This window comes from Narcine bancroftii, chromosome 1 (assembly GCF_036971445.1).
Source record: "Narcine bancroftii isolate sNarBan1 chromosome 1, sNarBan1.hap1, whole genome shotgun sequence".
Taxonomy (NCBI): Eukaryota; Metazoa; Chordata; class Chondrichthyes; order Torpediniformes; family Narcinidae; genus Narcine; species Narcine bancroftii.
This window is the reverse complement of record NC_091469.1, coordinates 233,964,921-233,979,517: the sequence shown is the minus strand read 5'-3', so window position 1 is coordinate 233,979,517 and position 14,597 is coordinate 233,964,921. Positions and strand designations below refer to the sequence as shown.

The window sequence follows — 14,597 nt, the reverse complement described above, 5'->3', positions numbered from 1 at the left end:
ATGGCATTAATATTGACTTCTCTGGCTTTTGTTAAACCCCATTGTCTCTCCATTCCCTGTCTCCTTTCCCACAGACATGATAAATTCTCACCTCGACCCTTATCATATCCAATTTACAACTTTTGTGGGTCTGGATTCCCATTGTTTGAATTCTGAGACTTTCTGAATTATCCTGCTTCTGCCTAATTCTGATTTCTTTTTACTTGAAGAAAGGCACAGGCCGAAACGTCGACAATAGATCGTTGTCTCCAGCATTTCGGAGTGTTAACTACAATCACAGCGTCTGCAGTCTATTATGTTTCAGTCACGACTCCAGAGCACCGAAACGCTTCCTTGGACCAACTTGTTGAATAAGCCTTTATTCAATACGTTCCTTGTTTGCCGGGCTTGATTTCAACAGGAACAGGTACGATGAACAAGTAGGTGTTTTCATCAGTTAAAAAAAAACTTAGCAAGGACATCAGCAGATCCTCTCCACCTTCTCCTCAGCATTTCAGATCCAGGTCGTAATACATATCCGGGGTGTTTTCTTTTCCCAATCCATCAGTTTCGAGTCAGCTTTTTGAGGACATTGAAAATCCCACTGATTTCTATGTGAATCGGGTTAATTTTCCATCCGTTTGAGATGAGCCATTCCGACCTGCAGTCAATGCTTTCCAATTTTGGTTGATACTTCATTGCCCATTGAAGTATTTCTGTTTGATTCTCATCAAGATTAATATTGGTTGGCACGTTAATGACAAAGCCGATCAATCTCGTGTGTGTCCGACAATCAGATTTGTTTTTCCGCGGTTAACATTTTAGACGTTTTCGAGGTTGAAAGGTCCTCAGTTAAAATGCAATTAGTGTTTTGTGAGGGAACGACAAAGATAAAAAGAAACGCTGGCACGTTGCAGGTCAGAAGCACCCAGGCTTCGATTAGCATCCTTCCCTTGGCAAAGATTGTTTGGTCGTTGTCACGTCTGCAAAGTTTGCTGGTGCTATTTTGGTATGGAATAAAAACAAGCTGGAGCACACTGACTGTGGACGTCTTTGTCTAACAAAGACGGCAAGCCAAGTCGCGCTGGGTGCGTGCGCGCCGGCGCCGGGCTCACGCTCCGTGGCAGCGGGTGAAGGGTGGCGGCGTCTCCCCGGTTACCGGGGCAGCGCGACCTGGGGTCAAGCCGCAGCCGCAGAGGGTGAGTGGGTGGGGTGGGGGGGAGGAGCGACTGACCGGGCACAAGGAGGGGAAGGGAGTGCGGCTCCTGAAGCATGGGAATCGCCCGGGAGCCGGAGATCGACCGAGTTGGGCTCGGCGTCGGTTCCTGCCTTGCGAAGGAGCAGCAGCGGAAGGTGAGGGCGAGAAGTTGGTGCGAAAGAGGCTCGACATTCCCTGCAGTTAGTTCACCATCTGCTGTCTCACCGGGCAGGTCGGATGCCTTTAAAATGACCAGCAATCAATAGCGCACGGGCTTGATGAATTGACTGATGTGTTTGCTTCAATAAACATCGCATTTGCGACTGTGCGTCCGCGGATTGTGGCTCCAACGTCGAATAGAGCTCACGATTCTTGCCCTGGTGATGTTTGGGCACATTCCTCCCCTTGCGGTGTCCGAAGTGTGGAATAGTTAATTCACGGCTGCTTTTGTTCTCCTTTCTCCAGATCCACTTCCAAGAGCCAAGTCGACGAACTTCGCCAACATTCCCTTCAAAGTAGACAAGTTGGTGGTGTATTAGTGGCGGCTTCTTCTCTTGACCCGCCCGAAGAGAGGAAAGATATTCCTGCACCCGACCAAATTGATAGATTTTTCTCTTGTTTGGCGATGAGGATTTTCACCAGTGTTATTTTAACTGGACTCTCAACCACTTTTTTTTAAAAACCGCGGACGTTCAGGGGACTTCAGACGAGGTTTCGCCTCCAGCAATGGGTTGCCTCTGCACGACACAGGAAGAATTTTATTGCGAAGTATTACTCTTAGATGGGACGAAGCTAACTCTAACGGCTCAACAACAAGGAATAAAAGTAAGTTCGGCCCGATCCATGCACCTGCTGATTTATTCCGATATTTTCAGGTTGATTAATTGATTTCCTTAAATTCTTTCTCAATCTATTTATAACATCATACAGTAAGTACTCTTTCTCACCAGCGATCCAGGAGTATGTGTTGAATGTATATTTTAAGACTCTAATGCCTGATTTTTACATTTTCTTAACTGGGAGATCAACCATTTCATGTTGTCGAGCCTTCTATCACCCCAGGGAATAGATTATGAATAAAACATTTCTTTGTTAATGACAATGTTCATACAAAGAACTTGAAACCAGGGTCTGCTTTGTTTACAGTTAATCCAGATTAAAGAGTCCACATTTAACATTGATTCAACCTTTTTATACACTTGCGTAAGTTTTCAACAATGTTTTGTAGACCGTGACATTTCCTGATGGTAAAGTGGGGGTTTTAAAAACAATTCAGCAAGAATGCCACTGCCATATTTGTATTGATCGAGCACAACTTACTCCATCAAAATGATACCTGATCCTCATAGAAGTGCAAGTCAGTTTGCATATTGGTTCCAGCAAAGTGTAACCAAGTACCTGTTCTTAGATATTATCCAGGGAGTGATCTCTCTCTCATAGCTCTTCCAAGCAGCAGACCATACCAGTGTGCTTGGAAGAGATGTGAAAGAGATCTCAACTACAATGATAAATCTTCGCGGACGAAGATTAATGTCCACGTCAGCTGCAGGCTCGTTGGTGGCTGACAAGTCCGAGGTGGGACAGGCAGGCACGGTAGCAAGGGAAAATTGGTGGGTTGGGGTTGGGTGTTTGGGTTTTTCCTCCTTTGTCTTTTGTCAGTGAGGTGGGCTCTGCGGTCTTCTTCAAAGGAGGTTGCTGCCCGCCAAACTGTGAGGCGCCAAGATGCACAGTTTGAGGCGAGATCAGCCCACTGGCTGGGGTCAATGTGGCAGGCACCAAGAGCTTTCTTTAGGCAGTCCTTGTACCTCTTCTTTGGTGCACCTCTGTATCGGTGGCCAGTGGAGAGCTCGCCATAGAACACGATCTTGGGAAGGCAATGGTCCTCCATTCTGGAAATGTGACCTACCCAGCGCAGTTGGATCTTCAGCAGCATGGATTCGATGCTGTCCGCCTCTGCTATCTCGAGTACTTCGATGTTGGTGATGAAGTCGCTCCAATGAATGTTGTGGATGGAGCAGAGACAACGCTGGTGGAAGCGTTCTAGGAGCCGTAGTGGATGCCGGTAGAGGAGCCATGATTCGGAGCCGAACAGGAGTGTGGGTATGACAACGGCTCTGTATGCTCTAATCTTTGTGAGGTTTTTCGGTTGGTTGTTTTTCCAGACTCTTTTGTGTAGTCTTCCAAAGGTGCTATTTGCCTTGACGAGTCTGTTGTCTATCTCGTTGTCAATCCTTGCATCCAATGAAATGGTGCAGTCGAGGTAGGTAAACTGGTTGACCGTTTTGAGTTTTGTGTGACCGATGGAGATGTGGGGGGGCTGGTAGTCATGGTGGGGAGCTGGCTGATGGAGGACCTCAGTTTTCTTCACGCTGACTTCCAGGCCAAACATTTTGGCAGTTTCCGCAAAACAGGACGTCAAGCACTGATATGTACCTAAGATATGCAATAAGGTCATGACCGTGATTCAAAGATATCAGAGTGGGAACTGTGAGTTATGGAAATGACTTTATTTCAGGTCTGTGCCATACTATAACTGTGGATTTTACAGTTTTGATTGGTTGCTGCTTGTGAATTGAAACAAGACATTAATTGGTATCGGTTATTTTTATTGTGGTTTTTAAAATTGGCTTTGTGGGAGGTGCTTGCTGATACCGAGGCTGTATGGTATCATTTCATCAGATGCAAGGATCGACAACGAGATAGACAACAGACTCGCCAAGGCAAATAGCGCCTTTGGAAGACTACAAAAAAGAGTTTGGAAAAACAACCAACTGAAAAACCTCACAAAGGTTAGCGTATACAGAGCCGTTGTCATACCCACACTCCTGTTCGGCTCCGAATCATGGGTCCTCTACCGGCATCACTGGCGCCTCAGAGTTCGGCGGGCAGCAACCTCCTTTGAAGAAGACCGCAGAGCCCACCTCACTGACAAAAGACAAAGGAGGAAAAACCCAACACCCAACCCCAACCAACCAATTTTCCCTTGCAACTGCTGCAACCGTGTCTGCCTGTCCCGCATCGGACTTGTCAGCCACAAACGAGCCTGCAGCTGACGTGGACATCTACCCCGCCATAAATCTTCATCTGCGAAGCCAAGCCAAAGAAAAGAAAGATGGTACATTCATCATTTCCCTTTAATAAATGCAGTCCATGTGGTCAAAGTACCCTCATGGTGCTGTCAGGTTTATAGTTCCAGGACTGACTCAGTAATTGTGGAGGAATGGTGAAACCTTTCTAAATCAATGTAGGGAGTTTCATGGAGGGAATTGGAAGTGATGACATTGCTCTCCATGTGCTGCCATTGTCCTTCTATGTGGTAGAAGTTGAATGGGTGGGATTGCTGTAGAAAAAGCCTCGGTGAGTTGATGCAGCGCATCTTGAAGACACTAAAGAGCGCCAATAGTGCACAGAGTACATTTTCATGAGGTGCCAATTAACCAGCTTGCCTTTTCCTGGATGATATTGGAATAGAGTGCGTCTGGAGATGGTGAAGATATGTGAAAATGATCATGGCCTTTAATCAGCCCAAGTCTCAGAATTTTATAGATCTTGCTGCATGTAGAAATCGTGCACGTTGCATTATCAGAAGATTTGTCATGAGAACTGTCCAGTTATTGTGGAACACTCCCACTTTTAACTAAGGCCATTAATGTGGCCCTGAAGATGATTGTCTAGGAGCTGAGATGGCATCCACCAATCACAAGCATTTTCTTTTGAGGAAAGTATGACTGGGAATTTTCTTCTCGATTACCATGGGCTTTTATTTCATTGACAATTATCAGGAAATAATTTTGATTAAATTCCAGGGCAATGAAAAGGAAATGTTATGAAAATGTCATGCCATTCTAATCGCTGTGAAATCCACGTTCTTTTCAGTTGCTATGATATTTTGCAAGCATGGAACATGGGCTTTTCCCATTTGTATGTTACTTATGTTGAATGAATTTAAAGTTGTTCATGCCATGCAGTATTATTATTAGTGTATGGTAATATTTCACATATTTTGTGTGTACCGCCCGGATGGCAGTCTCTTCAATCTGAGGCGCCTGCAAGCTCACACCAAGACACAAGAGAAATTTGTTTGTGAACTACTCTTTGCAGACGATGCGCTTTAGTTGCCCATTCAGAGCCAGCTCTTCAGCGCTTGACGTCCTGCTTTGCGGAAACTGCCAAAATGTTTGGCCTGGAAGTCAGCCTGAAGAAAACTGAGGTCCTCCATCAGCCAGCTCCCCACCATGACTACCAGCCCCTCCACATCTCCATTGGGCACACAAAACTCAAAACGGTCAACCAGTTTACCTATCTCGGCTGCACCATTTCATCAGATGCAAGGATCGACAATGAGATAGACAACAGACTCGCCAAGGCAAATAGCGCCTTTGGAAAACTACACAAAAGAGTCTGGAAAAACAACCAACTGAAAAACCTCACAAAGATAAGCGTATACAGAGCCGTTGTCATGCCCACACTCCTGTTCGGCTCCGAATCATGGGTCCTCTACCGGCATCACCTACGGCTCCTAGAACGCTTCCACCAGCGTTGTCTCCGCTCCATCCTCAACATCCATTGGAGCGCTTTCATCCCTAACGTCGAAGTACTCGAGATGGCAGAGGTCGACAGCATCGAGTCCACGCTGCTGAAGATCCAGCTGCGCTGGATGGGTCACGTCTCCAGAATGGAGGACCATCGCCTTCCCAAGATCGTGTTATATGGCGAGCTCTCCACTGGCCACCGTGACAGAGGTGCACCAAAGAAAAGGTACAAGGACTGCCTAAAGAAATCTCTTGGTGCCTGCCACATTGACCACCGCCAGTGGGCTGATAATGCCTCAAACCGTGCATCTTGGCGCCTCACAGTTTGGCGGGCAGCAACCTCCTTTGAAGAAGACCGCAGAGCCCACCTCACTGACAAAAGGCAAAGGAGGAAAAACCCAACACCCAACCCCAACCAACCAATTTTCCCCTGCAACCGCTGCAACCGTGTCTGCCTGTCCCGCATCGGACTTGTCAGCCACAAACGAGCCTGCAGCTGACGTGGAATTTTACCCCCTCCATAAATCTTCGTCCGCGAAGCCAAGCCAAAGATATTAAAGGATGAAAGTGCATCTTAAGATTTAGTGTAAATTAATTAAGTCAATTAAAAATAAACCAATTTGGTTTGGGTATTCTTGTTAATGATAAGGAAACAGAATGTACAAGGTTTGGTGTGAAATGAAGGTCTGCAGACTGTAGTAAAAATACACAAAAATTTTGGAAGAACTCAGCCAGTCTTGCAGCATTCATAGAAGGTAAAGATAGATTTACAACATTTCAGGCCTGACCTTCAAGGAATGAGCAAGGAACAGGAGGGCATCATAATAATCCAGATGAAAGTGTCCACACTTTACATTAATTATACCTTTTTATGCACATTATTCACATATAAGTTTTCAACAATGTTTTGTAGACAGTGACATTTCCTGATGATAAAGTCGTTTTTTTAAATGACATTGGAAGGAGTCCAGAACAACAAAAGGTGTTAATTGGATTTGGTAAGAGGAAAGGGGAGAATTATGGCTCTCTGAAAAGGGAGGAGAGCAAGAGACACAGAAAAGGAGGAGAGTGAGAGAGACAGAGCTGGGGGAAAAGTGATGGGGAAGAAGGGAGGATGGGTTTAAATGGAATTTGGAGGTCAATGTTAATGTTATCAGGCTGGACGGGGCCCTGATGGAAGATGGGGTGTTCCCCCAATTTTCAGGTGGTCTCAGTCTGACAGTGCATGAGACCATGGACAGACAGGTCAGAAAGGGAATTGGATGGAGAATTAAAAGGGTGGTCACTGAGAAATACATGCTATTGTGGCAGATAGAGCCAAAGTGCTCAACTAAGTGATCTCTCAGTCTGCATCCAGAGGAGTCCATGGTGGGAGCGCCAGATGCAGTAGATGACCCCTGCAGATTCAAGTGAAATGTTGCTTCACTTGGAAGGACTATTTGGGGGCCTGAATGGTGGTGAGGGAGAACATGAGGGGGCAAGTGGAGCATCTCCTACAGTCACAGGTGTAGGTGGCAAGGGGGACAATAGGTGGGGAGGGATGAGTGGACAATGGAATTACAGAGGGAGCAGTCCCTGCAGAACGTGTCAAGGGTAGGACAGGGTAATATGTGTCTGGTGGTGGGATCACATAGTCATTTCCAGAAATGGCAGAGAGGATATGTTGGACACAGAGGGTCGTGGGATGGTAGGTGAGGACAAGGGGAATTGTGTTGCATATGGGTGCAGGAGGGGCCAGGACAGATGTGCAGAAAATGGAGGATATGCAGGTGAGGTCCACGTTGATGGTGGTAGAGGGAAAGCCACATTGTTTGAAGAAGTACAAGGATTGGCGTGTAGCATCAGGTTCACATCAGAAATCATGCAATAACACAAGAAAAGGTCGATGTTAGGAGAAAGTACATTATTGGATTAAACAATTAACAAGTTTTGAGAAACTACGGTGAAATTGCTATTGTCACTGTTGAAACATGGATCAGATGATCAGGCATGCAGGTCTGTGCATAACTCGTAGACTCTGTAGCTTCCAATAATTAAGATTGATGATCCTGTGGGCCCAGATTGGATTTTCTAATTATTGTACTCAGTCCTCTCTCTGATCAATGTTTTTGTCGAATGAGATTTAATGCCAGAGTGTAAACTTCTTGAATTTTGCCTTAAAATCCTCTACAATTCTATTTTAGGTAGAATTTGGTGTGAGTGTTTATGCACAATTATATTTGCCAAATTAAATCCTGATTTGTTTTGAATACAATATTGGAATGGGTCTTCTACAAACAAAGTATTTTCATGGGGGGTGGTGGGGGGGCAACTTGGTACATACAAGTTAGATTTTACCATTACCCATTGCCTATTACGCCTTTAGTTTTTGGTTATCCAATGGTGCTGTTTTGTTGTCACTGAAATATTGTCACCATTCTGTTTTCAGGCCTTGTAATGAGTGAGTCGAAGCTTTTATGAAAACCGATTGAATAAATTACTCATCGTACCTTTCTTGGTGTGATCAGAACTTTATGAACAATAACTTTATGAACAATAACGGAGTAAATGCAGAAGTACATGCATCAATTTTGTTTTATTTTACCCTGTTAAATGTCAAATAATTCATTAGCTATTGTAACAGTCCAACAGTGTTTGAAAGAAAATTCTTGTTATGTTAATACTCCAATTTTGTTTAATCTCATTCAATAATTACAAATGTTTCTTAAATGAGCAGGATCCATTGATATTCCAAAATAGAAATCGTGATCTGAATTTGATAAATCCTTATTAACCATATAACCGTTTACAGCACGGAAACAGGCCGAGTCGGCCCTTCAAGTCCGTACCGGTTCACTTGAACAACTCCACTAGCTCCATCCTCAAATTGCTTAGGATAAGGCAGAGAAATAATGTCACATCAAAACAGTTGTGTATGGTGTAAGATTGTTCAGTGTATAACCGCAATTCCTTTTATTGACAGACTGTTCTGTTGGAGAATCGGGACTATAGGGGTAAGGTGCTTTTAAACTTGGCGGATAAGCAGTTAACATTAGGAATGTGAGAGCTGAAATTACCTCTACAAAATTTTCATTTAAATTCTTTGTGACTTACACACTGGTTTTGAAGAGAAAAATGATAGATCCTGGTGGTATTTCATGAGGTGAATAATTGCGTAAATATAGGGATTTATACAGCTGTAATGTGAGAATCGAACAAACATAATGAAAATGTATACAGCTCTAGCCAAGTATTAAAAGGGCAGTGAAATATATATTGATGACTGACAGGAAACCCAACAAAAAGGGCATTATATAACTCACAGTTGCTGATGTTAAGATCTGAAAGAACAGCAGATATTAGGTGAAGCTTGTGGAAAGAGAGTAGTTAGGCATTTAAGAGACAATCACTCCATTGTTTGAAAGGGATGTACAATTTCAAGCATTGGCATTCAAGAAGGTGCAGTATTGTGGTAATCTGGTGCTGTTCATAACTAAATTTATCATTTTTGTTTCTTCATACATTTCTGTTTCATTGAGACATCTTGGTGAAACACTTTTGCAAGAGATCTTTTCTCCCTGAATTTGTGCTATCTCACAAAAGCAAGCTGATAACTTGGTTATACTGAGAAAATTTATGGCATCAAAAGCTAGTGGAAAATCAAACCTCTGAGGATTGTTCATCAGTGTCAGGTTCACCCATCATTACAAAGGCTTTGTCATTGCTCACTGTGGTGGTGAAATGCAGGTGCGTACAGTCGAGGTCAATCAATTTTTCTTTAGAAGTGACTATGATATTCGTAGAAAGTATTTCAAATATATGTTCACTTTAAAACACAAAAGGTTTTGTACAATTCTTTTATAAAAAAATTTTTTTAAACCTGTCCTTTGATTACCCAATATGCAGTTAATGTGATTGGTGAGTTTGTAGAGATAAACAGTAGAAACAATGAAGTGTGCGCATAATAGTCAATGGTTGCTACTATTCAAAAGAAAATTGTAGGCAAGATATTTATCCTCAGGAGATAAAGGGGGGGGGGGGGGTGGGGGGGGGGGGGAAGAAATTAAGCACAATGGAAAACTCAAGCTTCTGATAACATGTCATTTTTAATTCTCCTTCCCACTTCCACACTAACCTGTTTATCCTTGGTCCTTCTCCATTGCTATGGTGATGCCAAATACAAACTGGAAGAATTCTATTTACAACCCAGTGCTGTGAATATTGAATTTTCCTATTCAGGTAACCACAACCCAGTGCTTTACACACACTCACCTGTTCACCTATTTTTATTTCCTCCTCTTGTCAATCCCTGCAGGAGGAGGAGATTAACACAAGGACGTTGGTTATTTCCTCATAAACAATATAAACCTGGTTGAAATATATTATGGATTACCTATTGAAATTATCAATTTTCTTTATTTTCATTTCAGTTAAAAATGACCTTCCATTGATTTTTATAGATTCTTCTTTCTTTTCTTCCTTTGGCTTAGCTTCGCGGACGAAGATTTATGGAGGGGTATGTCCATGTCTGCTGCAGGCTCGTTGGTGACTGAGAAGTCCGATGCGGGACAGGCAGGCACAGTTGCAGCGGTTGCAAGGGAAAATTGGTGGGTTGGGGTTGGGTGTTGGGTTTTTCCTCCTTTATCTTTTGTCAGTGAGGTGGGCTCTGTGGTCTTCTTCAAAGGAGGTTGCTGCCCACTGAAGTGTGAGGTGCCAAGATGCACGGTTGGAGGCGAGATCAGCCCACTGGTGGGGGTCAATGTGGCAGGCACCAAGAGATTTTTTTAAGTAGTCCTTGTACCTCTTCTTTGGTGCACCTCTGTCTCAGTGGCCAGTGGAGAGCTCGCCATATAACACGATCTTGAGAAGGCGATGGTCCTTCATTCTGGAGACGTGACCCACCCAGCGCAGTTGGGTCTTCAGCAGCGTGGATTCGATGCTTGCAGACTCTGCCAGCTCGAGTACTTCGATGTTGGTGATGAAAGTCATTCCAATGAATGTTGAGGATGGAGCGGAGACAGCGCTGATGGAAGCGTTCTAGGAGCTGTAGGTTATAGATACCATTACATAAATAGCAATGTTGACCAGCCATTTTGATTGCGTATTTTTACTCGTTTGTGTAATATTTTGTTCCATTTCTTTCCAAAACTTGAATGTTTACAATTTACCATGATACCCTGCTAAATAGGTTGGCTATTTGATTAGGGGGATACATTAATTCCACAAGCATATGTTGACTTGTTGTTACCTATGTAATTTAAAAAAAAAAAACAAGCTTAATGAAAAAGCATTATTACCACTAAATGATTTGATTAATTGGTATGAATTTAGCATGATTCAAATTCAAGACTCAACCTCTTCTATGTATGGTTTGCTGGATGACGCTAAAGAAATCTACATATCCCCAGATGAGCAGACCCTCTGCATAGCCACAGCTGAGATCAGGAGAACCCTATCCAAGGTGAATCCACACAAGGTGGAGGGACCTGACAACATACCTGGTCAGATACAGAAGGAATGTATAGACCAATTGACCAAGGTCTTCATGGACATCTTCATCACCTCACTGCAGCCGTCCATCATTGCCACAGGGTTCAAGACAGCCACCATCATCCCGGTACCAAAAAGGGTGACAGAAGGCTTCAATGACTACTGCTTTGTGGCACTGATCTCCACCATTATGAAATGCTTCGAGCTTCTGGTGATGGAACACATTAAAGCACACCTCCCAGAAATGCTGAACCCATTTCAATTCATCTATGGAAGAAACCATTCCACAGGCTACAGCCTGTAGCTACAGGCAATGCTACACTCCGTCCTGACCCACCTGGAGAACAAATCCCATGCCTATTCATGCTACTGACCCATGACTGCCTTGCCAGATCCAACTCCAACAGTGTCATCAAGTTGGCAGATGGCAAAACAACAGTTTGCCTCACCACCAACAATGATGAGTTGTACTACAGAGAAGAGGTGAAAAATCTCATGAAGTGGTGCAAGAGTAACAACCTGTGTCTCAATGTGGACAAGATGCAGTAGATGATCATGGACTTCAGGAAGACCAGACATGATCACCCTCCACTACTCATTAACAATTCTGTAGTAGAGCGAGTGGAGAGCACCAAGTTCCTTGGAGTTCACTTAGCTAGTAACCTATCGTGGACACTCAACATCTCCTCACACCTCACTTGTCAGGAAGGTGCAACAACGACTACACTTCCTAAGAAGACTGAAGCAGGCAAGGCTACTGGCCTCCATTATGTCAACTTTCTCTAGGAGCTCTGGTGAGACTGTCCTAGCTGGCTGGATAACACTGTGGTACAATTGCTGGAGAGAAATGGATTGGAGGTCAATCCACAGGACAATAAGAGTGGCAGAAAGGATCACTGGATTACTCTTCCCACCATCGATGTGAATAGGATTATTGTCTGAAGAGGGCATGCAAAATCATCAAGGACCCTTTCCACCCTGCACACAGCATATTTCAGCTGCTCCCTTCAGGGAAGAGATACAAGAGTATCAGAGCCAGCACCACCAGGCTGAGGAGCAGTTTCTTCCCATGGGCAGTGAGAATGCTGAATGACCAAAGGAACTGTTCACACTAACTATCAAGACTCGTATTCATGAAACAGTATTTATTCATTGGTATAGATGAAATACTTCCCCTGCTTTGGTATTGTTTGTCTGTATGTGTATAATGTCTAGTTGTGTTTTTGTACTGATGACGGGATAACATTGGGTGTACTTATACAATTAGATGACAATAAACTTGACTTGAAAATTTGAAATGTGCCTTGGTTTATGTGTGATTAAATATTGACAGTAGAATGGGATTGATGTCTTTATTTTTCTTTCTTTAAAATACTTCTTAAATTGTTTTGTATTCAGGGAATCCGTGATTAGCAGGTCCATAGAATTGAATGTAAAAACACACTGAAATTCTGGAGGAACTCAACCAATCTTTCAGATAAAGATATTGCTGACGTTCAGCCTGAGCCCTTCTTCAAGGAATAAGCAGAATCTTATTCTTCCTGCTCAATTCTTGAAGAAGGGCTAAGGCCCGAAACATCAGCAATATTATCTTTGCCTTCTACGGATGCTGAAAGACCAGCTGTGTTCCTCTAGCATTTTAGTGTGTTTTTCCTACAATCACAGCATCTGCACACTTTCAGTTTCATTCCATAAAATTGAATGAGCTGCTGAATTTGCTTGTATCCTCACCTGATTTATTTCATATCCATACTGGGCTAGCAACTGTTTATGATATACATAAACAATCTGGAAGAGGGGAGAGAGTACCTAATTTTGGTGATGACACAGTTGGCCTCAAATTGGCCTCAAAAGCAAATTGTGCACAAGGTGCAGAGAGATAGATAGGTTAAGTGAGTGAGCAAGGATCTGGCAGATGGAGTACAATGTTGGTAAATGTGAGATTATCCACTGTGGAAGGAAAAATAGAAGATCAGATTATTACTTAAATGGCAAGCGATTGCAGCATTCTGCTGTGCAGAAGAACTTGGGAGTGCTTGTGCATATATCACAAAAGATTGGTTTGCAGATGCAGCAGGCTATCAAGAAGGCAATGGAATGTTGGCCTTCATTGTTTAAGGGATTGAATTTAGGAGGAGGGAGGTTATGTTGCAATGTACAACGTACTGGCAAGGCCACATCTGGAGTACTGCATGGAGTTCTGGTCTCTATACTTGAGGAAGTATGTACTGGCTGTGGAGGCAGTCTAGAGGAGGTTCACCAGATTGATTCCACAGATGAGGGGCTTTGCCTAAGAAGAGAGATTGAGTCATTTGGGACTGTACTTGCTGAAAGTTAGAAGAATGAAAAGGAATCTTCTAGAAACATAAAATTATGAAAGGCATAGATAAGATAGATAACATAGGTATGCTGTTCTCATTGGAGAATAGAACTAGGTGACATAGCCTCAAGATTCAGGGTAGTAGATTTAGGATGGAGATGAGGAGGAGCTGCTTTTCCCAGAGGGTGGTGAATCTGGAATTCACTGCCCATTGAAGCAGTGGAGACAAGGTTGGATAGAAGTTTACAAAGTAGGCAAATTAAGGGGAAAAGGCTGGTTGGTGGAGATGAGCCTATCATCAGATCATCCATTATCTCAGTGAATGGCAGAACAAGTTTGATGGGCTGGATGGCCTATTCCTGCACGTAGTTCTAATGTTCTTATAAACACCATGGTTGGGATTCAGAACAGGAATCATAGGATCATGTGAAACTGTTTAATAGGAAAAGGCATTTCCTCACATTCGAGAGCTACTCCACCGACGATGCTGTCCTTGTTGCCTATGCAGAGACACCCTTGTAGCGTATCACATCCTGCTTTGCTAAGGCTGCTGAACTCTTTGGACTGGAAGTCAGCTTGAAGAGGAGAGAAGTTCTCCATCAGCCTGCACCTCAGGAAGAGTACTACCCTCCCTGCATTACCATCGGCGAGACTGAACTAAAGACAGTCCACGAGTTCAACTACCTGGGGTGCACCATCTACTTTGAGAATGAATGCAGGGCTGGCCTTGAGGACAAAAGGAGATAGAGAAAGAATCGTGACACAGCAGCACCAAACCCAGGACAGAATTTCCCTTGCAGTCACTGTGGCCGGGCACATCTGTCCCGCATTGGCCTTGTCAGCCACCAGCAAGCCTGCAGAAGAGGTGGATAGCCCCCCCACCTTCTTAAATCTTCATTCACGAAGCCAAGTCATGATTGATTCCTCACAGACATCATTGTGATCCCTTTTATCAGCAGCCCTGTCGGGGTATAGTGGAGGTTTATTTCAGGGGGAAAAGAATTTAGTAAAATGCTAAACTCTGAAGTTATGAGGCAGTTTTCAACATCCCAGAAAGATTTGTATGTAGTGATTCCAGCCTAAGTTGAGTCCAATATTC

General features: G+C 43.6%; 1 protein-coding gene across 2 annotated transcripts in view; it reads left to right on the top strand.

Moving 5' to 3' along the window:
* The first annotated feature begins 1,144 nt into the window (after window positions 1-1,144).
* epb41l4a (erythrocyte membrane protein band 4.1 like 4A) overlaps window positions 1,145-14,597 on the top strand; it is a 517,267-nt gene continuing 503,814 nt past the window's right edge. For both annotated transcript variants that reach the window (XM_069892849.1, XM_069892845.1), the window contains exons 1-2: window positions 1,145-1,332; window positions 1,643-2,002. In XM_069892849.1, the coding sequence (XP_069748950.1) occupies window positions 1,904-2,002 (99 nt within the window). In that variant the 5' untranslated portion in view covers window positions 1,145-1,332; window positions 1,643-1,903. The remainder of the gene's footprint in view (window positions 1,333-1,642; window positions 2,003-14,597) is intronic.